Below are 26,086 nucleotides of genomic sequence, written 5' to 3' on the forward strand. Positions count from 1 at the left end.
CTGGAGGGCAGATTTTGGCCTATTCAAAAAAACTAATTCAGAGCATACCCTGGGAAACAACCCTTAAAGGCAAGGGGGTCCACGAGGATTGGACATGTTTCAAGAAGGAAATTTTGAGTGCACAGGAACAGGCTAGACCAGTGTGCCAAACGGCCAGCCGGAGGGGAAGACAGCCGGCTTGGTTAAATAGGGAGATTCTGAAAGAAATCAGGGATAAAAAGAAAGTTTACAGACTATGGAAAAAAGGGCTGGCTACTTCTGAAGAATTTAAAGACAGAGCTAGGTCATGCAGGAAAAAAATTAGGGAAAGAAAAGTGGAATTTGAAGTAAATTTGGCTAATCCAGTTAGGCATAAAAAAAAGTTCTTTTATAAATACATTAATAAGAAAAGGAGGGGCAAGGGAAACCTCCATTCTCTGTTGGACTTGGAGGGAAATATAGTTAAGGAAGATGAGGAGAAGGCTGAGGTACTTAACACCTACTTTGCCTCAGTTTTTACCACTAAAACAGGTGGCCGTCAAGAGAACTGGCCTCTGGAGCTGGTAGACAGGGAGAGGGAGCTGAATACCCCTCCTGTATTCCAGGAGGATATAGTTAGTGACTTAATGAGCAAGCTAGCTCCTCACGTCTATGGGACCTGACGGGATCCGTCCCAGGGTGATGAGGGAGCTGGCAGAAGAGCTTGCCAAACCACTCTCCATCATCTTCCAACAGTCCTGGCTCTCTGAGGGAGGTCCCAGATGATTGGAGGTTGGCCAATGTCACCCCAATCCACAAAAAGGGCCCTAGCAACTACAGGCCTGTCAGCCTGACCTTGGTGCCTGGCAGAGTTATGGAGCAGTTCATCCTGAGTGCAATCACACAGCACCTTCAGGGTGGACAAGGGATTAGACCCAGCCAGCATGGGTTTAGGAGGGGCAGGTCCTGTCTGACCAATCTGATCTCTTTTTACGATCAGGTGACCCACCTGCTGGAGCTGGAGCTGCATCCAGCTGGCAGCCAGTCACTAGTGGTGTTCCCCAGGGGTCTGTGTTGGGTCCAGTCCTGTTTAACATCTTTATTGATGATTTAGATGAGGGGATTGAGTCCATCATCAGCAAATTTGCTGATGACACCAAGCTGGGAGGGAGTGTCGACTTGCTGAAAGGCAGGAGGGCTCTGCAGAGGGATGTGGATAGACTTGAGAGATGGGCTGATTCCAATGGGATGAAGTTCAATAAGGCCAAGTGCCATGTACTGCACTTTGGCCACAACAACCCCCTGCAGCGCTACAGGCTGGGCACAGAGTGGCTGGAGAGCAGCCAGGCAGAAATGGACCTGGGGGTACTAATTGACAGGAAGCTCAACATGAGCCAACAGTGTGTCCAGGTTGCCAAGAAGGCCAATGGGATCCTGTCCTGGATCAAAAATAGCGTGGCCAGCAGGACCAGGGAAGTGATCCTTCCCCTGTACTCTGCATTGATGAGGCCACACCTTGAGTATTGTGTTCAGTTCTGAAAGGATATTGAGGTGCTGGAGCAGGTCCAGAGAAGAGCTACAAGGCTGGTGAAGGGACTGGAGCACAAGCCCTGTGGGGAGAGGCTGAGGGAGCTGAGAGTGTTTAGCCGGGAGAATAGGAGGCTCAGAGGTGACCTCATCACTGTCGAGAACTACCTGAAGGGAAGTTCTAGCCAGGTGGGGATTGGTCTCTTCTCCCAGGCACTCAGCAATAGGACAAAGGGGCAGAGGCTTAAGCTCTGCCAGGGGAAATTTAAGTTGGGTATCAGGAAAAAATTTATTAGAGAGAGAGTAATCAGGCATTGGAATGGGCTGCCCAGAGAGGGGGTGGATTCACCATCCCTGGAGATTTTTAAATGCAGATTGGATGTGGCACTGAGTGCCATGATCTAGTAAATGGACTGGAGTTGGACCAAGGGTTGGACTTGATGATCTTGGAGGTCTTTTCCAACCCAATTGATTCTATGATTCTATGATTATATAAGCCACTCAGTATTATCTCTGAACAGACAATTCTTTATTCTTTGACTATTAGAAAAGAAGTTCCCACAGCTACAGCAGATGTCTGCTATGCTAAAAGCTTAATTCAAAAACATAATCTGGAGAGCCTGCCCAGCAGCACACTCTTCCTGCTGAGTTTAGAACTCAGAAGAAGCCACCTCTCACTGCTAGAAGTTTCAGCAGAATGTTGCCTCTGTAACAAGTAAATCTTAACCCAATCTCCTTCATTTGGGATGCCTACAAGAGGCCAATGGAAGTAACATTTGCTAAGCATTGTGCCTCCTGAAGGTACTCAAAGCAGATCAAGGTCCACATTTGGGCTATCTCCCAAAAAAAGAGCAGAGTAATGATGTAATATTACATACTTTTCACTTCAGGTCCTGCAAATCTACAGAGGTGAGAAACCAGCTTTCCTCATCCCTTCCAACACACATCAGTTCTGCTCAGTAATGACTAAACTGTTTAACTGCTCGAAAGTCTGGCCATACATACTCCATATTCCTCTGTCTTCAGACAATTATTTCTCATGATTAGGTTTCATCCATGGTGAACTTACAAACAGCAGCACCATATGGAGTAAAGACAGTGAAGATGGTATCATGATTTCCCAGTTGCCAAAGGCCACGACGTTCCTTACCTTATCATTTGGGTCAACAGTCAAACAAAAGTTTGTCACTGACTCAGAAGCTTTCTCTACTACATCTGTAGAATACATGTATCAAAGAGAATTTTCTCTCTTGTAAGAATCCTAGAAAACTCTTAACAAAACCATGCTAATTTTCACACACAAAAAATGATAAAAGGAAGGACAGGATTTTGTCTCCAGGAGACCTCAGTTATTTCTGGTAAAAAAGCCCATGTTATTCTGGAATCCACTGAGAATAATTTCAGTGTGTGTCAATCTGTGTTTGCTTTTAATTGCAATGAAGGAAAAAAATAAATGAAAATAATTCTCTTTTTTTTTTTTTTAGAATCATTAGGATTATCCTGACTTCAAAATGCGGGTGAAATGGCACTGTTTATTTCAGAAATATACTGGTGAATATTTAAGATGACTATATTGACTATCTTTCTTTGTTACATCCTTTGCTCCCAAAAAGTAAATAGGGGAACTAATTGAAAATAAAAATTAAAGAATCAGATAAAAAATTTCCCAGAAAATGATTTTCAAATGTTACACTTTCTGTAAAGTTCTTAGAGTTAAGAGGATGGTGTCTTCTTTACTGAGTTCTATATGTGCCTTGACACATAGTATTTTACAAAGTAAATGACACAAACACTTCATGGCAACATTCTATCTCATTTTTAAATAACTGTTTTCCTACGTCCTTTCTAGAGAGACATTTCACTGCAATAATAGATATTTCAAAAGAGTAAATTCCAACAATCTTTACGTAAAAATAATGCTGATCTTATGTTTCTGATTAGCCAGAGAGCTGGCAAACAGTAAAACACATTTTGTAAAAGGGAGGCATAGCAAACTTAACTTCACACCTCATAGAAAGCTTTGTAGTCATCCCAGTCGTGGCTCTCAGCATCCTGTAAAATGCTTGTAGCACAAACTCTGATGCAGTAGTTTGTAACTTGAAACTGGAGAACGCTGATGAATTCCTGATACTGTTGGAGAGTCACTAGAAACAGGGGGCTGTTCAGAGAGAATGATCAAAGACACAGTGATTGAAAGGCTTTGCAGTAGGAGGTAACAATCCCCAGCACTGCAAATAGTCTAGATTATTAGGTATCAATCATTCATTTCCTCTTGATCCTGAAGTCTGAACCTAGCATTCACTTTTGAAACTCTTTGTTTCAAAAGTTCTTTAAATAGGTCTGCTTGTCTATAAATTTCATTTGCCTAAGTCACTGAGAAATAAATTACTTCATCCTACTTTCTGAGACAAAAGTACATTTGTTATTCCCTTATTTTAAGACTCTGTGTTGCAGCATACTTGCATTGGCAATTATTACATCAGCACTAAGTATGATAAAGGAAACATAAGCACAGGGTACAGAGATTGCTTTTGGTAGGTATCTACTAAAACTCTTTGATAATACAGCTAAGTAGAATTACTAAGCAGTATTTTTCTCATACTTCCCATTCACAAAGATATTCTTCACACAGAAAAGATTAAAACATCAGAAGGAAAGTAGCTCAACAGTGCACACAACTACTCAGAAATCATACATTCCTTGAAAATTGGGCTAGTTCAGGGTCCCTCCCAAAAGGCACAGTTTCTACTTTTCAGTTACACAGGGTTGGAAATACATGGACCAATAAAGAGATTCCTAGTATCTTAAGTCTCAATCTCCTAAAAGCACAGCACATGAAGTTATATTGCCCCCCAGGTCAAACACTGCCTTTGACTTTACACTCCTACTTCTTATCTCCTCTAATTTCTGCATGCAAAGAAAAATAAATTCAAAACTACATTGAACAATTTACATGCCTGAATACAACTGGTGTAAGGAAGAACAGAAATGTATTTTTATATTGTCCTCTAAGATTTGCTATGGACTAAATTAGATTTTATGAAAATACAGCCATTACAAAGGTCAGAAAAGGAACTGAAGGCCTTAGCCCCTTATTAATATGAGAGTAGAGTACGTTAAGTTTCCTGGACAATACTGTTTTCTCAAGCTTAATCCAATCAAATGTAGAATCTTGAACATAAATAATTCATTTTGTTAAGGCAGCTTTAGACTGTCAATAACTTCGATTCAGGTCTTTCCATAAACACTACACACACCGAGTGTACTAAAAAATAAGACGCAATTCGGAAAACCACCACCACAATGTATTACCAAAATGGAATGAAGTCACATATTACTTATGTTTGAATTAAACATTAGAAATAAAAAGTACTTACGTTTTGCTTGTTTCTCTCATTAAATTTCTATACATGGTAAAATGCTGAAAAACATATATCGCTGTGGAAAGAACAGCATACAAGTCTTGCAGGGGAGCCTTGGAGGGAACATCTTTGCTTTTCTCCTCTAGTCTTGCTAGGATAGCAGTTGCCACTTTGCTGCAGGCTTCTACAAAATTTGCTCTAATTTCCTGAAGAGAATCATCTCTGCATGCCAGAGCCAATGGAAGCAATGTGTCAAGTTCTTCCATGATGTCAGAACAAAACTGAGAAAATAAATGTGGCATTGAGTTCTTTGTATTCTAACAGCATTGTTTAATTTATACACACTGTGGTCAGATTCTTGAATACTAAAATTGGCAAAAAACATATATATATATTGAATCAGCTTTACATCCATTTTAATCTGTTAATCAGGGGAGAAACATTTATCTAGAGCAAATTAATTATTCTTTTATTTATTTCTGCTTTAAAACTGTACAGTGTATATTGTGGTAGAAAATTAAAACTATCTTACGCTACTAATGCCTTCATTTTGGTTTTAATTTCACTAAATGTATATTCAAAGCTAATTCCCTGTAAACAAAGATAATTTTCTAAACTAATTTATTTTGAAAAACAAACAAACAGATTTCTTAACATTGAATTTGGAAACAAACTTCATCTCTTAATAAGTTCATACACTGATCTTCGTGAAATTATCTCCCAAAAGAGTTAATTTATGTGTTAGTTTAAGCAAACATTCATTAACAGCATTCCAAATCTGCTAGAATAGTTGCAAATCTTACTTTAAAATAGTCTCAAATGTATATTCCCTCAGAAAAAATATTTAGTTAATATGTGAACTTTCAGCCAAATCAACGAACTTTAAAATTGGCCATATTACTGGTTATAATTAGTTGAATGCTATGTCTAATGATATGAACAGAAGAAATCCCTTCATAGCCATGTTCCAAAGCTTTCAACATTTTCCCACTGAAATACTTGGTAACAGAGTAGAATGTTAGAATGAATGTTAGAATAAATCAGAAAGTTTTAGAAATTTTTGCTGAAAAATATTAGGCCAGTGAAGTTTATAAGTTAGTTCTTTCAAGTACACACTATGGGCTATAAAGCTCTCTTCAGCTTCACATTGTAATGCCTCTCACTTACTTTATAATTTCATTTATATAAGATATAGAATATTAATAGTACTGTAAGTACTTCAAAGTGTAGATGGAAACAGCCGTGGCATTCTGTCTCCTCTCGAACTTCAGATCTTTTTGATACCTGCCTTAGCAATTCGTTTTGGTTGCTCCTCCTGTTGGACTGCTCCACAGGACTCCCTCATTTGCTGGTGGTTTACAAGACTCACTGAACAGCCTGAAGCTGAAAACTCTTCTTTCTGCTCATGTTGAAAAATTTTAGATGAAAAATCCTCAATTCCTATTGTCACACAGTGAGCCACAGAAGAAGACAGGTCTTTAAATGCATTTCTCCAGCCAAAGTTCAGTAAAATAGGCTGAAAAACATATTAAGACTAAATCAATCCAAAGTCATTATTGAGTGTTATTATTGTCTGAAAATTAAATGCACATCCATACTTAAAGTACAGGACACCAAGAACTTAAAATATAGTCTGCTGGCCTTGAAGTCATATTAAAAGCAGTATTTACACTCAACAAAAATGAACATGCATAAGGTAAATTTATCATCAAATTTTTAAGAAAAAAATCCTGTTTGAACAAGACAGCTTTAAAAGAAAGGTGTTTCATCTTTACTTGATTTATAATCTTTAACAGAATCTATGTAACAAAGTCAAAAGAATTTACAATCATTTTTCAATAGTATAACAAGTAATCTAGGAATGTATACCTTGTAATAATTTTCACTGCAACTGAAACTGGAAGTTACTAACCATGAAACTTTATGGGAAACACATAGCAGAAGCTGGTTTTAACACAGTCACACTGTATTTCTCTTCTCTAGAGCTCCATTCAGCAAAGGTTAAAATGTTTAAATTGAGATTTGTAGTTTTCAGCTAACACTGACTTTTACTATGGTTTACATCAGTCCCTGCCTTCTTTAGAGGCTTCTGAAGTTGTCTGAAGCGTAACAGTTGCCAAAAGCAGACATAGTACAACGTCACTACTTTTCGAGTTACCTGACTTTGCACTGCTCATGACATACAACAGAATTAAACCTTAGCAGAACTTGCCAATTGAGAACTGCACCACTCTAAGAGACATATTTTAATGACATGAGGTAATGTTCAGCAAATACAGCTTCTCCACCTGGAGAGCATAGTAGGAAAAAAAGGATTCCTAATAAGCTGCAGCTAGAATACTAAACTGCAAGACAATGAACGGCTAAAAAGTGAAAGCCTTCCACCTTAATTCAATTGAAAAGTTGTATCCTCTTTCCTTTCCCTTTCTCCACTCCCAGCATTCAACTCCAGTCAGCACAGAGACAGCCGCCATGAACACATTTTGCACTCCTTCCTCTTTCTGGGGAGACTGGGAGGATCAAGTAGAGCCCACTCTACTAATATTCTTCTTTGTAATCTGACAGGACATTAGTCTCACAAACTGATTCAAGGCACATTTTAAAAATATCAGCATTAAAATCAAGACATTAAAAAATTAAATTCCACTATCACAAAGTATCAGACTTGTTAGAGCATTTAGGTTGCATAAAATCAACAATAAAAAATGTGTATAGTAGTAAATAGGAGCCAGACAAAACTTAATCTTGTACATATATACTACAAATCATAGTGCTTACTACATAGTAGTTTGTTTTCATCAAAGAAACTACACATTGTGTAAGTACCTATCCCCTTAAAGAGAAGTTTAATAAAATTCTAAGAATTTCATAGATATTTTTTAAGATTCTGCTGTATTTGATAATACATATAATACTAAGAAAGTTATCATATTTCAGTGATTTTTTGTTTTGTTTTGAGCCATCTTTTACTTCTGTTAAATTCTTTCTGTTATTAAATATTAAGTACCAACCACTTCTTTGAGATTGCCAGATTTTATTTCATCTTACCTGAGACTTTGCACCTAAAATTAATCACAGTAGCTAAAATAATGAAACTATGGAAATATGTGTTTATAACGAACATGATGACAGACTACGCTGGAGACACACACAAAAGAAAATCCCATTCAAAGTGTAAAACTCTTTTCATACTTACCTCTTCTACCTGAACTAAGTGTTCAGGAAGCACGCTGGTTTCATTTGCTCTAGTTTCTCCTATTAAAAGCTCCCCACTAGCTCTCTTCAGTACTCCTGCACAGTATGGTAAAAGAGATCAAAGTTAAGACTAATTCTGTGGAAAAGTCAGCCTACAACACCTTCTTATATGTCAATATGAAGCATAAAAACCTCTCAACATCTGGGAGAACAGTAATGATATGATAAAGTCAAATTCAAGTTATATACAGTTCCTTCCTTTTATATAACATGATGAAATCCATATCCCATTGTAATAATATTTTATACCAACACACATATAATGTGTAAAATATTTTTTCTTTTATCATTAATTCATTTTTATACTGATTGGGCAGTCATCTATTCTGAGGGAGAATAGATGACATTAGACGAGCTGTGCAGAAATTAATTTCTATTACTTTTTTAATAAATTGTATAAATTGAACACAAATGTATTCTTATAGTTTTTACTATTTGGAAATGCCAACATGATAAGACAAAAAAGATAGTTAATTAGTACAGTTACTATAAGCAAAATAGTGGCAAAAGGAACAAGTGAAGTTCTTTAAGAAGGGCTGGTACAAAGGTCGCTCGTAAACCTTGGAGTAATGGGAATATTGCCCCAGTTTTGAAAAGGACAAACCAGTATCTGGGGTAGATATCACTTTCACCAGTTTTTTCAAGCAATTCAGGTTCCTGAAGTGCATTGATGATAACTTCCTCTTCCAAGAGATACAGGCACAAATGGATTCATTTGTTGGGGATGTGAAAGTCAAAGGCTGCCTCTGCTGCAGTGACCATGAGATAGCAGAGTTCTGAATCCTGACGGCAGGAAGGAGAGTGAAAAGCAAGCTCACAACTCTTCCAAAGAGCAGAGATTGGCCTCTGCTTGGAAGAGTCCCATGGGATTAGATCCTAGGTAATGGGACACAAGAAAGTTGGTTAATATTCAGGATCACCTCTGCCAAGCTCAACAGAGTTGGGAAAAAAAACCCACCAGGAGGCCTGCACGGATGAACAAGAAGATCGTAGCCAAACTCAAACACAAAATGAAGCATATAGAGACTGGAAGTAAGGACAGGTAATCTGGGAGGGACACACAAACAGTATCTGAGCACAGACAAATTAGGGAAGCTAAAGCCCAAATGAAACTAAATTTGGCCAGGGATGTCAAAGACAAGAAGGGCTTCTATAAGTACACAGGTGACAAATGGAAGACTACGAAAAATGTGAGCCCACTGCTTAACAAAATGGGGAACCTGGAAAAGGCTGAGGTAGCGAATTGTCTTCTTTGACTTAATATTTACTAGTGAGAGCAGCCTTCAGGAATCCCAGGCCTCAGAGACCAGAAGACAAGGCTGGAGCAAGGAAGATGTACCCTTAGTGGAATAGGATCAGGTCTGAGAAAACCTGAATAACTTAATCAAACTCGACATATCCTTGGGCGCTCATGGGATGCCCACAAGTGCCAAGGGAGCTGGCAGATGTCATTGCAAGGCCACTCTCCATAATCTTTGATCAACCATGGCAACTGGGATAAAATCCCAAAGACTAGAAGAAAGCAAGTATCATTATCTTCAAGAAAGGCAAGACTTAGAGAATCAGGGTCTTGTCAATCTCACCTTGGTCCCTGGGAAGGTGATGGAGGCATTTTCAGGCATAGTACAGAAAAAAAAAACATTAGGAATACTCAGCATGACTCCTGCTTGACCAACTTGATAAACTTTTATGAAGAAATAATTGGTCTGGTAGATGAGGAGGGAGTGGTAGATACTGACTACCAGGACTTCTGTAAAGCCTTTGACATTGTCTCCCCTAAGATCCTATTAGAAAACAAGCTGTACACAAGCTGTTGATATTTGGGCTGGATAAACAGTCAGTGAAGTGAGTCAAAAATTGGCTGAATAGCTAGACTACCAAACATGGTGACTGGTGACACAAACTCTAGTTTGCAGCCATTAATTAGCCATCTGCCTCAGGGATCATTACTACGTATGTATGTATGTATGTATGGCCAAACTCCGCGAACGAAGATTTGGGAAGGGCTTTCCCCACATGGGGGTGTGCCCTTCGAGCCTGCACAGTGGATTTTCTAGGTGAGGCACAGTGTGCACAGCACTGGCCCAAGGTCAGTTTAAGTCCCAAGGTCCATCTGCCACAGCCAAGCGAGCTTGGACGGTGACAGTGAAGTCCTCAGGACTGTCTACAGCACCTGGTACTAACCGGGGCTTACCCTGCTGAGCATCCGAGATATGACGGGATCGGATGGCAGGGAGGCATTTAACTGCCCGGTACGGTCTCCACTGAGACTCGAACTCACGACCTTGTGATCAGAAAATCTTACTAGGTACAATCCTGTTTAACACCTTCATTAATGACCTGGCTGACAGACCAGAGTCTGCCCTCAGGTGATAGTTTGTAGCTGACATCAAACTGGCTGGCAGAGGGTCATGGTGCCATCCAGAGGGACCTCAACAAGCTGGAGAAAAGGGCTCCATAAAGTTCAAGAAAGATATGTGCAAAGTGACACATCTGGGGTGGAACAAATCCAGGCATGTTGGAGGTCTTTAAGCCAGAGAGAATCACAGGATATGCTGAGTTGGAAGGTACCCACAAGGATCATGGAGTCCAACTCTTAGCCCTGAACAGGACCATCCCCAAGAGTCACACCATGTACTCAAGAGTATCATCCATCCATTTCATTAACTCTGTCAGGCTGGGTGCTGTGACCTAGGGAGCCTGTTCCAGAACCCAGCCAACCTCTGGGTGAAGAACCTCTTTCTAATATCTAACCTACACCTTCCCTGACACAACATCAGGCCATTCCCTTGGGTCCTGTTACTGGTTCCCACAGAGAACAGATCAGTGCCTGCTCCTCCTCTTTTTCATCTCATGAGGAAGTTGTAACTGCAATGTCTCCCCTCAGTCTCCTCCAGGCTGAACACACCAAGTCACCTCAGCTGCTCCTCATACAGCTTCCCTTCAAGGCCCTTCACCCTTGCCCCATCCCATGTACAGAATTCAGCAGTCTTCCCATGTTGAACTTCATAATGGTTGGTGATTGTCCAGTCCTCTCATTTGTCAAGGTCTCTCTGCAGGGCCTCCCTGCCTTCGAGGAGTCAACAGCTCCTCCCAGTTTTGTGTCATCTGCAAACTTGTTGAGTATGTCTTCCAGTCCTGCATCCAAGTAATTTACGAAGATGTTGAAGTGTACAGGGCCCAAGATGGAGCCTCTGGAATCCCACCAGCAAGAGGTAGCCAGTTTGTTACCCCATTCACTATAACCCTCTGTGCTTCACTCGTGAGCCAGCTGCTCACCACCACATGATGTGTTTATCCAAAGGTGTGCTGGACATTTTGTCCAGAAGGATCTTGGGAGAGACAGTATTGAAAGCTTTACTGAAATCCAAAAGCTTTGGATAAAATGATCTGAAGGTCCAGAAAGATACAAAGCTGAATGTGAGCCACCAATGTATGTCTGCTGCCTGGAAGGCTGATGGCATCTTGGCTGCATCAGGCAAAATGCTAGCAGGTCAAGGAAAATGATTCTTGCTGTCTGCTCAAGTCTGGTGAGACCACACCTGGAGCAATGTCAGTACACGACAGACATGAGCATACTGGAGGGTGTCTACGAAAGGGCCAGGAAGACAATAAAGGGAATGGAGCATCTCTCCCATGAGGACAGGCTGAGAGCACTGGGACTCTTATCCAAGTGAAGAGAAAGCTCAGGGTGGCAGCACTGTAAGAGATTGTCCTGAGAGGCTATGGAATCTCCATCCTTGGAAATACTCAGAAGCTGTCTGGACATGATAGTAGGCAACTGGCTGTAAGGGCCCTGCTTGAACAGGGGCTGTTTGGACCTCCAACCAACCCTTCCAACCTCAACTGTTTTGCAATTCTCTGAGTCCACATTTCAAAAGAAGTGTAAGAATAAAAGCAAAGTATTTGGTATTTTTAACATCTGTCTTGTAGCATAAAGCTGGTAAACAACAGTGCCCCTGATATTCTTAAGGTAATGTACTTCATATGAAATTAAAATCAAGAGGTTTTAGATCACCAGGAGCTGCCAAAGCATTGTTAAGATTACCTTCTAAGCATAAACTTGCAGATCTTAAGTGATTTGAAGCTACTGATAGTACACGGCCAAAGTTTAAAGAGATTTTCTCTTTTTATAGAATTTCCAGTATTTGCAAATACCTAGGATTAAATATATCCAAAATGGATTTTATCTTTCCCCTAAACACTTTGTAATGTTAAAATGAACACTCGGCGTTTCATACACCTATACAACTTTCTAGAGCTTCAAGGGTTTTGTGGGATTTTTTAATTTGGTTTGGGTGTGGGGTTTTTTGTCTGGTTGGAGTTTTTTCCAAGTACCATTTCCTCCTGCATTTTCAAAAGACATTGACAGCCTTGAGCTGGGAACGATGAAAGATAAAAAGGTAGAACATAAAACCAGAAGAGACTAACCAGGTAATCTAATTCCCTGATCATTCAACACATTGCAAACAGAATCATAACTTCCTGCTTTTTTTCAGTATGTTTTCATGTATTTCAGTATGTTTTAATGTATTTTGTTATGAAGTTTCCTAAAGTTTACTTCAGAAAATACTCCAGAATTAAAAAAAAAAACATGACTAGGTATTTTCCCTCTTTTCTATTCTATGCTTGATACCTTAAATTTACCTTTTTTTCCCCCTTTTCATTGCAATGCCATCTTCCATGTAGCATAGAAAAGCAAAGTATCAAGGAAACCTTTTGTAAGGCAACTTACCATCTGTGCATAAGCTAAGTATCAGTGCCATCAAAGTGGTTGACTTCAGCCAGCTCACTCAGAACTTTTACTGAAACTGCACTGGAAATCATACGTCTTGCAGAAGTGGGAAATATCACTCCACCAGAAATATAAATAAGCACAAGAAAAAAATTAACTAGCTGTAGATCAAAACCCCACTCTGCTTTCTATCTTCAATAATGGACTTTTTATTTATTGTACTATACTGAGCAAACTGCAATCACACAAATATAGAAAATGTATCCCAGTGTAATCTTCAGTTTGGAATTATCCATTGAAGCTATGTATTTCTTGAAGAAGCTACTTGCACATCTTGCTTTGAAACTAAAGCAAGAATCACAACTTTCTTCAATTTCTGCAACTGTTCCAATATTGCAATTTGGCAATAAAAGTCTATTAGGAGAATACCCCTCATACATTTAATTTTACACTCCTTTTATTACGCTTTCCAGAAATGGATATAAAGATTTCTTCTTATGGCGTGAAGGAAAGACCTTTGCAAATCTTCCCAGTCCCGTGAAGCAAAGCAGGTAAACCTAAGGGCCTGACAACTTTGCTCACCGTATTTTCAAAGCGCTGCATCAGAAAAAGCTTTTTTGGGTACTCATCTGACCTGTGCAATGCTCACCTTTCCCAGCAGAATGGAAAAAAATGAGGCAGATGAAAGCACATTAGTACTCTTGATTTTTTTAAAAGTCTCAACAAAAGGCTTCTGAAAATCAAGAGGAAAGAGAAATCTACCTTAAAGATGAGAAGGGAATGCAATTTGGCAAGATTCTAAACCAAAATCTCCTTCCTAACCCTTGACTGCAGCTGACCATGTTCCATATTACTTCAAAAGGAACAATCTCTGTGATGCTGAAAGTTCTAGGTATGTCAGAACACCTCAGAAACTCAACTGAATGTACATAGAGAAGTAGACTATTTCATCACAATAGGTTTGACAAGATACCTAGAGAAGAAAGGGTTAAATGTCTAGCCAATTAAAAAAATAAGGTAGTTACTGTTTTAATGTTATGAAATTTAATGGTTGTAGCAGAACAAAGTGAGGTTATGTAACACTGAGAATAAAAGTTTAAATGTAAGAAAAATACAGATCCTTTCCTCTGAATGGCAGAATTGCAGTCTTGTTCAGATGCCAATATAAAGTTTAGGGATGGAACAAAATCACATCATCCTTTGTTCATCCAAGAACTTTTCACTATTTTCTTCTTTTATATAATTTAAGGGATAACTTGAAGAATACACTGGTAGTAGATAAAGTGTGTGTTTATACCACATTTCTTTAAAATTGTGCTTAGATAACGCAAATACAATTTTAAATCAAGCTCAAAACTTGGCACATACATACTGCTCATTGAGCGATATAAGCTAAGTTAGCTCCAGTAAAGTCAAGTCAAAAAATAAAATCAGGAAGAACTGGATGGAGAACAGTGAAAAGAGAAGAAAATGCAATTCAGAGAAATTTTTTTGCAATCTATGAAAAACAATTTGTGAAAATGAGGATTCTGAATATATTCCAGAAGATGCCAGATACAGAACTCTCTAACTGAATTCAGTATCACCTATAAAAACGTCTCTACATCCATCTCCCCACAGAGTTCACTCTGGTTCACTGTTTCCTTTGGTGCTATTGTCTGCCACAGGGTTACCATCAGAGAACACTGGTACGCAGTACTTCTCTCTAATATCTATTTTCAACCGCCTAAATTGGTCTTCATAGGATTCCATTGTGCACACTGCAAAGAAACTTGTCTTGTTGCCAGCTAGAACTCTGAACTACATGTCTTTCTTTTCTTCACTGTTCTTTTTTTGGTTCACAAGCAACCTCCTACCAAAAGCAGAATCTGCAGAAGAGACTACATCCAAGCGATAATGCAATGAAAAAGTACGAAAAGAAGCCCAGGTGGCCACCTTGCAAATTTCCAATGTGGAAGCCTTCGACCTCTCCGCCCAAGAAGCAGCTATAGTCCCAGTGTAATGAGCTTTACAAACCCTGGGAGTCTCTTTACCCTTAACTACATACGCCTCCCTAATACAATCCCTTAACCATCTAGCTAAGCAACTCTTAGAAGCCATTTGACCCCTCTTAAGACCCCCTAAGAGTACAAACAATCTGTCAGAAGATATGAAATCTTTGATTTTTCTGTGATAAACCCTAAGTGTTCTTCTTACATCCAATTTATGCAGCCATTGCTCTTTGTCATTGCTAGGTTTAGGGAAAAATGAGGGCCAAGAAATGGTCTAGTTTAGATAAAACTCAGATGCCATCTTCGGGCCAAAAAAAAATTTAAAAACAGGAACCATCCAAAGAACTACTTTGTTTTTGATGGAACTTGACACATGTTCTAAATATCAAGATTGAAGTACTATGGGATATAAAACAAAAAAACAATTGAAACTGCCAATGAAATAGCTATAGACACAAGCACCTGAAAAAAAACATTATTATTGTTGCATCTCTGCATGAGTTACACAGATAAAAAGGCTCGTGTGAGGAGAAAAGGAAGCAAGCAAGTTCCTTCCTATGTGATGCCTAGGGAAACTTTACTTCACTTGGACATTAGCCTACCTTTTATGAATTGGCCAATTACCCCTAATTTGCCAGAAGTAATATTTGCAGAGGACTGACATTTCACATGTCCCTCACTGCAGTGACTGAGGGGTAGACTGGATACACCCAGCCTAGCTTTAACCCACTGAGAGTACAGGTAACTGTCTAGTACCAAGAGCAACTAGTTGAATCTGGGCTAATTTGCTCTGCTTCTCAGGCTAGTTCTGAAGTCTGTGCTGCACAGTAAACCTGATACTGGTATCCAAGTTAATTTAAAGCTACTTTGGACTCATCTACACTCTAGAATCTGTTAAATTAAACAAAATTTCTAGTAATAAGGCTTCTAAATAAGTACAGAAGATGGCCATATATTTTCTGGTCACATATTATAACTTGTTCTGATGAAAATAAAACAAGGATTCTAATCCATCCTTCTTATCAAAACTCAGCCTTCATCAGTGACAAAATAAGATTATCAGTCCAATACAGGACATTAACAGAGAAAATCTTCAATCTTTTTTGATACTTAACAGAACCTGGAACTACTGGAAATATAGCTTTTATTCTCCCACATTAAATAATTTTTTACTACATCACTACAACTGAGATTTCTCACAATAGGATGTGAAAGTAACACCAATATACCCTTATTCTAGTCAGACATTTTATTACAAATTTCTCTGGACATGTCTTCTTTTCACATACTGCTTGTAAACATATAACTTAGCAAAGTTTTGTGAATAGAACCACCTGATCAGAATAACACTAAAACCAAAGGTATGTCTGAAGACTTCACTAGAAGCACCTGTAAAATATTTACTTACATTTGTTTTTCAGGATAAAAGTAATTTTATGTTTTCTTTAGAATGGACCTTCTACCCAAGGACTGCATCCTCCAACAAGATCTAACAGTATTTCCCATTCAGATTTGATTAAGCAGAGGTACCATTTAAGAACTGACTTGTCATAGACAGAATTATCCTAAAAGAATATTCCTCAAAGAAGGAGGCTTAACAAATCTTAGAGAAACAATTCGGCAAGTAATTAAGCTTGGAAAAATGCCTGCAGGATAAAAACGTAAATACACTTCCTGGAAAGTAAATGTTGAAATCTTCAAGTTGTTAATATCGAAATCTTCACGTTCTCTCAATTACTGAAGATCACATGTCTTATAGTGTACCTAGTCAAATGTCAAACAGACTTCCCACTCAAGAGGTTTTCAATTTCTTTATACTTTACCACAGAACATACTAATAAAAAGAAGACCTATAATCACCCTTACTGAATGTACACACTGCCTTGCATATGGAAAGGTCTCCACAATAGGAGAAGTTTACTCTAACACCTCTTTGTATGATCAAGATCATAAAACATAAATCATAATTTATAATAGCTTAACATTTCTTGAGAATTAGTAAAACCGAGAGATTAAAGGTGGCAGAAACACATTGAAATCACCAGCAAAAATGGAACTTGAATGCAAATTTTATTAGAGCTTTGATGTATAGTCTAAAAATACAGAGACTAACCTATATTTCTTTATTCCAGAGTGTTAGTATTACAGATGAAGAATCCATCAACAAAATGTGTGCCTTGGAACTCTTCTTATTTAATATTTTTATTTTCATCAGTTTAGTATTCTAAGACTACACTCCCAAAACAACTTTCTCCTCAGTTTGCAGCTTGACTATGCAGACAGTAAATATTTGACTCCACCTATCCTCTCTTCCTGAGCAGCTCGGACTCATTTCTGGTCTGATCTTTTCCTCCAATAGAATCAAAGCTCCTGAAACTGCTTGGTCTCTGATGACTTGGAGTCTCTCTACTGACAGTAGTAGCAGAGTAGAAGAATATTTATGAGCATACTGTAACCTGAAAGGTGTTATTCACCTGCATTTTCATGATTCAGGTTCTCCTGAATACAATTAGATGAAAAAGACAGCAAACTTGGAATCTGTAGCAAATGCAAACTTAAGGCTTGAGCATTTTACTGACATAGAGCCTACTTCTATTAAACACCCACTGAAGCCAATGGGATAAGCATGCTGGTAAACATAGCACAGATCAGTAAGTGTTAGTGAGAACTACAGGTTAAACCAGGACTATATCCTTAAATATTTAGTTGCATGTATATTATGATCAACTAAACTGATGCTCAAGACAGTGCTTTTCTCTCTTGAAAAAGGCGACTTTGAAGGACAAGGTCAGAAACAATCAATTTCAAAGAATTCAGACTGCATGTATTGTTGTGTCCAACATGAAGCACAGGATTTTATAGATAATTCAGTAGCAAATATGTTACAGTGTTTGATAGTTTTTCACAATGATTCTCCATCATTACCTACAGTCACTACATCACATCTTTACATACAGCTGCGGTCTTTTATGCAAGGCATTGTACTCAAATATAAATATGCATAATACAAAGATTTTTTCAGTGGATAGGGTAACAAATTTATTTTCAAAATATGGTAACATAATTTAGGTAATTAATGCTGAAAATCATAAAGAATTATACATTTGCACAAAGTAAATAAAAAATTACTTTATTCATTACCTTGAACATTCTTAGTCCTCTTCATAAACGAAGGCAGCAACAGAATCTCTGCACAGAGCTCTTCAATTTTTTCCTCCATTAATAAAAAAAGGTTGGTAAGTTGAGAAAGACATTTGAGTTGATACAATGTTAAGCAGAAGTTCCTTCCTTTTTTCTGGTATTCCTGGGAGGCTGTACAAGTAAAATAATAAAATAACATTTATTATAGCTTAAAAAATGATCCTTCAAAATTGATTACGTAAAAGAATGTAATATATCATGTAACTTCATTTTTCTTATAGCATAATGTATCTTTTTCTCATTGTAAAATACCATTACATTATCTTGGAAGTTACAATTGAATTCTACGTTTTGTTATTCATTAACTAAGGATTTTTTTTCCAAGAAATGGATCTACCCAGAAACTTTTGCACCTGTGTTTAACAGAAAACCCACTGTGTTGCAAAAGTCAAACAGGGAAAAAACATGTCATTACTGTATTTAAAGGTTTGGGACATCACATCACATGTCACTCTGCAAGTCACCTTGTCTGTTTAACAATCTCCTAGCACAATACGGTTGATGAATACAATATTTGAGTGAAAAGAAACATCAGTCTAACACTCCACTACTTAAATATGTGGGGTTTTGAAAACAAGTGAGACTGTCAGTGAGCATATTAAATATCAGCAAGTACTATGACTATAAGCATTTGGTATTTAAAGAAGAAATCGAACATTTAATTTTGAAAGGTTAACACATGTAATCACAACATATAATCCTGTCACATCAACTCTGATTTGAGCACAGTCAGACTATAAATGACTGTGAGATGTTTCCAACTCAGTATTACCTAACCACATGGGTTTGAGTATTTTAATTTTATAATTTCTTTCAATGTAACAGATTTGCACTTCCATGCAAATTGCCACAAGCTGATACTAGGTTCCTGTGCAGTCCTGTTGCAGATGTAATGCCAGCAGAACAGTTTATCTAGAAAATGCCAGAGCGAGAGCCAGAGTAGTTTGAAAGGGAAGCTCTGAAAGATGAAAACAAATAGAAATTGATCAAGATGTATTTTCATGTGTCAAATCTCTCTTACCTTTGCAAATTTGAAGTACTCCGTACCTTCTGTTTTCCCCAAAGTTCCTAGATATTATTTTTAAGCATTCACTAATCACTTTTAAATAGACACAGATCTAAGAAGCAAAGCTGAGCTCTGAATACTAATCCTCTAATCTACTATTACAGTTTTGTAGCCTTAAAGATTGGTAGGTTTTGCATCCACATCTGAATTTCCTCGAAGTTTAAAACAGATGTATTCATGCTAGTCCCATGCATTTCAAAGAATGAGAAAAGAGTTATACATAATTGCCTCTGTCAGTGCCTTTCTTCTCTGAATAACAAGTAAGTAATATCTCTATCATTGGATTTCTAATTTTCAGTCTTAAATTTACAAAAAAGCACATTCTGCTATTCAGCAAATTTTACTCTTTATCTGAAAACTAGAGAATATAATGTGAGTTTAACTGACATGAAATAACTGCATGAGTCTACAGGGTAAGAACATCACAAAAATGACTGAAACATTAGTTCTATCTAAAATTTGAAAACCTTGTGATGCTCCTGCCTCCTCTCTTGAGAAGCACCGAAACCTTCCAATTATTGATTGCCACAAACGATATTAGCCTGAAAGGAAGTGGACCTAGAAGACCACAGAAATGCTATTTTTTAGAATATACTACTAAACTGAGAAAAAAGAAAAAAAAACACTTTAAATTTTACTTTCAATGATCATTCAAAGTATATTTCAGTTTTACTGTTTCTCAGAAATGACAACTCATGTATTTAGTGCCTCTTGATCAAATTGTGTGCACACACCTGAGTATCCGAAGTTTAACTGAAAGATATATACCTCTAGACTGTTAGGTTTAAAATACTGAAGGCAGCATTTAACTTTAAAGACCACTGACCAGGCTGCTTGAACAAGCATATCACAGTCCATTTTTTAGCAGCAGAGAATGAAAAGGCACTTCTTTTCTGACATTGTTCTGACCAGACAACTAAGGACAGAAATCTTTACAAACTGTGTAACAGCCAAGAACTAAGCAGACAATGAGATGACAGAAAATCTCAAAATAGGTTTGTAAATCTTGTAGGAGATTGCTCCATGTGGACAGATATGAAATAGACATGAGGACTTACTGTGATATATGTTCAACCAAATCTTAGTTCCATCAACCCATCTGGAGAAAAATCAGCCATATTCACAGAGTCTAAAAAGGTTGCAGAATAGATTATGACTTACGATGTTAGATCAGAAAACTAACTTAATCTCTTTATCCAGGTGACACTGTATGGCAAGAGAAGCATCCCTCTGTGCTGAAAATGTTCTGTAGTTGTTGCTAGCACACTGTTCTATTCACAGAGGACCATATGCAGGGTGACTGAAAGTACATGAGCCTTATCTCAACCAGCCAAGCCATGGCATTCCAGTCTAACTGCAGAATGGAAGGGAGCATGGAAAAAGTTACATGATACAAACCAACTTCCTTCCTGAACCACGTGCAGTTTGCTATCATTCTTCTAAATTTGACTTTTTCTGCAGGTCTGACTTCAATATATGTAGTCCTTGTACAAGGAAATAACTGCAGTAGGATCTTTCAGTACAGGCAAACACCAACAGGACTCCATAGTGTCTCCTAACAACATGTTGACCTCCTGTTAAAGAAATACCTCATGAGAAGAATTTCTGAAAAGAGACAGAAAGGCTGGTACAGAGGCTACAGAAAGGTACAGAGACTGCAGAGCAGAAAAGTGGATCATACACCCTTTGCCAATGTGCCAACAGACCAATTTTGCAAATACTGCTCTAAATAGAGGAGAGATCAGAACCTAAACAACATTGAAAAGTGAAAAAAGGTTCTGAGCTCCTGAACATAGGGTCAGGCTTCCATTTCTGAAGAATGAGAATCACAAAAATACTGCTGTACCAAACCAGTCCCTACACTGATGATTTCCAAACTGCTCTAAAGGCTGAATCTGCCAGCAGATAGATTTAAGTCAGTACAATCAGATATGCTCTAGTTTAGGCCTCTGAAGAAACTGGCCAGGGCCATTAAGGCCCTCCAGTGCACTGGGGCTTTGTTACATAGCTCTTAAGGAATTTCAGTTTTCAGACTAAAACCGTAGAACAACAGGTAATTTCTGGAAAACTGTCTTTCTGCATCACCACAGCACAATTATTTTGCTAGAAGGAAAGAAGAGAAAGTATTTGAGGTTTCTACTATCTAGACTGTAGTCCTTCTAGGGGGTAGGAGGGAGATGAATGGCTAAAGACAAAAAAATTTCATTGAACTCACTTAAACATGCACTGCATTTATTTGTAGCAAGTAAGTAAATCTTGATGGTTCACTACACAAAAGTGGAAGGAAGCAAAGGAATAAGCTCCAAACTTTCATGCAATTAATATCTCTGCATTTAGATAATCTGTATGCTTGACTTCCTGTCACACAAAGGAGACTTAAAAGGCATTTAATTTCTTCAGGCTGATTTACCACTACAACGATCAAATGACAGACAGTAGAAGTTCTCCCAAACAAAGTTACTCTTAGAAATTTTTTCTTATAGAAGAAGGTCCAAGTAAAACCAATACTGAATAACTATAAATTTGTGCAAGGTTTGTGTGCTGGTGCCAAAGCAGCTGATACAGTCATACAGCATCAGGGAAACTAGGGGCAATTATTTTTAAGTTTGGCCTTTCATTTTAGCAGAATGGATTGAAATTGAAGAAGTTTTCTGAAGATCTAAAGGACATGCTACTCTTATTGAAGAATAGAGCAGTCCATGTTAAGAGACCATTGGGCTGTTTGTAGCTGGACAGAAGCATGCCAGTCTTCAGGAGACAGGAGTGAGCACTCTGACATAGCTGATCAACCATCCTGCTAAACTGAGGGTAACAGACAGACTACATTGGATCTCAAGTGTCTGTTCAGATCTCATCCAAGTCTCATGATATCAAAAAAGTGGCAAATGCAGAGCAGAATGCTAGAAAGCTAATTCTACTCAATATTAATTCTAACAAAAAATCAGCATGTCATTCAAATGTCAAGGTTAAATTAGGTGGGGATGCCCTTTGTCTTAAACACTGAATCTCAATTTTCCTTACATATTTGCATATAAAAATATTTTCTGAAAACAACATGACCACATGGGAGATCTTAGTAATTAAAAAGATGGTATCGTAGAATTTCACTTAGCCAGTGATGAATTTCAGATGTGTCCATATGAATTCTAAGAAAGCTAGGAGTTAATAAAAGCATTTTTCAAGCAACATAGAGTGAAAAGACATACATTCCACAAAGCACTTGATCATAGTACCTGAGCTTCTCATAAATACTTAAGCAAGGTATCTGCCTTTATCTTACCACTTTTAGGGATTTTTCATCACCTCTAAAATGAAGAAACATGAGAAAAAATGCTGAGATAGATCTAGGCGACCTCTGTGCACCTGCTAATTTGTGATTTTATAGCAAGTTTCAAAGTGATTCTGTCCTCAAAACTCTAGCTCCTGAAACCATTAAAAAAGTGTTCCAAAATCGCAAAAAGCATAACAAAAAGTGTACGAATGAGTCCTGCAAGTTTAATATAATTTTTGTCATTATTTTTCTTTTTTTTTTGTAATGAGCATAGCATCATATATATTTTAAACCATTTTGAATTCACAATATCTCAAAAACTGAATGGCTAATTCCAAATATTTCAGCCCATCCAGACATGTGACACAGTAAAGTGTAGTACAGAAATCCCTGCATCAGAGGTGAGGTGGCTGTGGGTGTTCAACAATAGCTACACTGTGACAGCATTGATCTCAGACTAATTAGCCTTTACTACTCCCTGTACAGAGCCATATAGCCAAACTGCTTCTGAGACTCATAATGGAATCCTTGGAAAGCAACCTGATGATTGTTTTCTTCAGTGATTACAGTGGGGATTTGTCCCTGAGCAGGAACCAAGGGTCTAAAACCCTTGAAAATCACTAACACTATAAATTCCTTCCCCAATACATTAAATATGCCCCATTTAAAAGGTTCAATTTTATATAAGAAGGATCTACAATATTATTCTATAAGAGACACAAGAAGGCAATGCCACAGATTTCATCCAATAAGGCTATATAAGGAAGAAAATAAAATGTAAAAAGTTCAGTATTAAAGTCTAACTACAACCTGCATACATAATAAATAGAACTATCATATTGTTAAAATCTGAAAATAGCCTAATAAAAAGCAACACAAATATAGCTGCTGATAATCACTGTGTACAGAGGTATTTTGAGGGGTAAATTTTCAAAGCAATGAACAAGGAGTTACTTACATAAATTCCATTAACAATAATGTGTTCCTCAGCTCTCAATGATATTAACTTTTCAGTGACACTGTAAGTATTGTAACAATATTGCCTTTACGACAGCATTCATCTGCACACTAGATCCTAAACGGGGCTTGTATGTAATCTGTATTGTTCTTTCATTTGCATTTAGTGATGACATCTTCAATTTTTATGGACATCTGGCTCACAGTTTTCTCAAACTGCATGTTGGTGTATGTTTTTTAATGCAGCTGCTAGGTTTAAATAATTAATATTACTGGGTATGATCACTAATTTCCCCATACTGTAAAATGGAACTCAGTATTTCAGCATAGCAGATGTAATACATGGTATTACACAGAACTAAAGTATTACGAACAGTGCCAGCAGTCTTCTATGCACAGCACCTAAAATAATTATAAAAAACTATCTTCATTGCTGCATACTAGCATGTTTTTGATTTGAATAGGCTACAAGATATGTTCAAGTCACACAGATACAATTACTGCAAACCCAAGAAGCTATAAAAATTTCCTAAAATATTCTGACCCTGTTAATATGTTTCTTATAAATCTAAGGTTACATTGTTTGTGGTGTGAATTTCTTATGAACTATAAAAAAGAAAGGAAATCTCTTAACAGTTTTTACTGATTTCACCATTTCCTGACTGAAAGATAAGCACTATTTACAAAGCAGAACAGATGCAGATGCTGACAGAAATGTAAATAACTGTTGCCTGGTTTACCACCAGATTCTAAGCCAATACATTAAATTCCAAGTGAAGCACATTTCCCCTCTAGATTGCATTTATTGCCCCTTCATTTCCTATGTGATCAGTCTCTATTGCTACACCTGGCACTAAGCTATTTTCAGTTCTTTGATGACCCCTGAGGCCTAGTGCTCACTCACATAGCCATTAGAGAAGGGAATTGCATGTGTCTGACATGGCCTGAAATCAATTATTTGGTATTTTCTTCAGAATGATGCCCAGCTCTGTTGGGAATGAGCAATCATGAAATAATTTACCTTCTGATTTAATTTTTTTCTGCACAAATTAGTTGTAGCCTGAGCTAGCTATACATATCTGCCTGTGACATATCTCTGTCTTTCCAAGATGAAACTTGAAATGATGAAAAAGGAAAGGGAGGGAGAAGAATTGAATAGGTTGGGGAATCCTGCTTTTAAAAGGTATTGACAAGTTTATCAGATACACTGATCACATGTGCGCTCTGCTGATTGAAACTGACAGAAAAAACTATTAGTGCAGCAAAGGAAACCACAAGGATGCAAACTGTTATCCAAGAGCTTAAGGTTTTTAAACATCTGTCTTGCTTTGCAGCTCCCTGCTAGTTCCAGTGAAACCCAGGCGTTCCAGCATAATCTGATAAAGCAGTGATGTAAGGGATTTAAACTTAAGTACAAACATGATAAGCATGTATGTATTTGCATATATTTAATAAACAGAGTATGTCTGTGATAAGAGAGAGATATGTTATTGCCAGCTATTAAAGATAGGTGAAGACCACACTAATGTTTTAAAAGAGATTCACTACACATGAAATTTTAATCAATCTGTTCCATAACATCTTCCCAGTAAAATGAGATCCGTTTCCATCTCATAGTGAAGGTTGATTCTATATTAGGCTGCTAGATGTTGGCTATCAAATGCTTAGGTCCTCTGCTAACATTATGTGTTCGTCAAAATTAAACCTTTACTTGCAAATCATATTCACTGACCAATGGATGAAAGAAAGGATAGACCACTGCTGGAAACACAGGCTGAAGAAAAAGAACATCTACACACTCTGACATCCAATTCATGTTGTAATCTCAAGCACATTATCTCATCAATCTGACTCCATGATAGCATACAGCTACTTTACAACTCTGATAAACAAATTACAAACTTCCTCAAGTGCTCTGAGGATGAAGTGCTCTGTAGTCATGTCTAATAAAATCAGTTTATACATAGATACCTAACTCAATTTGCCCTGAAACCAGAAACTCAATCTGCTTCTTAATTATCAAAACCACACCTATCCTCTAATAAATTACAAGACATTCTGATTAGGCACTGCAGTTCCTGGTAGACAATGAGATTTTAAACTATTCAAATGTAAACAAATAAATGAATCTCTAAATTAAAATTAATTAATGATGGGTCCATTTAAGGAATTTAGCAGATGGTATCCAATAATTTTCTGAAAATTATCATAATATTGATAATATAATATCATAATATAATTACCATAATATTGCTATTATCATAATAGCAGGCATTCCTTAAACATCCCTTTATTTATTATTAAACAGAAAACTACACTACATAAATTTCAAATTGATTTCTGATCACTCTCAAAGTATCAGATGAGAGAATCAATCAGTTTAATCTTTTAAATTTGTGAGAGAATGCAACAGAGAGGATAGTGAGTTAAAGGCTCTTTTCAGGTTGAAGAAGAAAATGCAGGTGTGCTGTGAAAGCATAAAGGAAGATAGTTGGTCTTTGCTAATCATGGACATTTGGAAAGCAAAAAAAACCCCACAAAAACAGCAAACAAACAAAAAAAAATCAAAACCAAAGCCCATACAAACAAACCAAGAATGAAACTATGCTCCTTTCAAGAATTGCATGTCTAAAAATATTTAAAAATTTATTTTTTAAAAATAGTGTTTACTTTTTTCATTAAATAAACTAGATAATAAAATTCCAGAATAGGCATATGTTTAATATGACAAAGATTCAATAATGATAATAAAATTCCAGAATA

At 37.4% G+C, this 26,086-nt stretch overlaps 1 protein-coding gene across 4 annotated transcripts in view; it reads right to left on the minus strand.

Annotated features, from left to right (window-relative positions):
- KIAA0825 (KIAA0825 ortholog) overlaps positions 1–26,086 on the minus strand; it is a 291,172-nt gene that overhangs the window by 209,869 nt on the left and 55,217 nt on the right. For all 4 annotated transcript variants that reach the window (XM_071581646.1, XM_071581644.1, XM_071581643.1 and 1 more), the window contains exons 5-9: positions 17,970–18,140; positions 8,044–8,138; positions 6,136–6,363; positions 4,863–5,128; positions 3,493–3,643 (exon numbers count right to left, since the gene is read on the minus strand). In XM_071581646.1, the coding sequence (XP_071437747.1) occupies positions 3,493–3,643; positions 4,863–5,128; positions 6,136–6,363; positions 8,044–8,138; positions 17,970–18,140 (911 nt within the window). The remainder of the gene's footprint in view (positions 1–3,492; positions 3,644–4,862; positions 5,129–6,135; positions 6,364–8,043; positions 8,139–17,969; positions 18,141–26,086) is intronic.

The sequence above is a fragment of the Pithys albifrons genome, chromosome Z (genome assembly GCF_047495875.1).
Source record: "Pithys albifrons albifrons isolate INPA30051 chromosome Z, PitAlb_v1, whole genome shotgun sequence".
Lineage (NCBI taxonomy): Eukaryota > Metazoa > Chordata > Aves > Passeriformes > Thamnophilidae > Pithys > Pithys albifrons.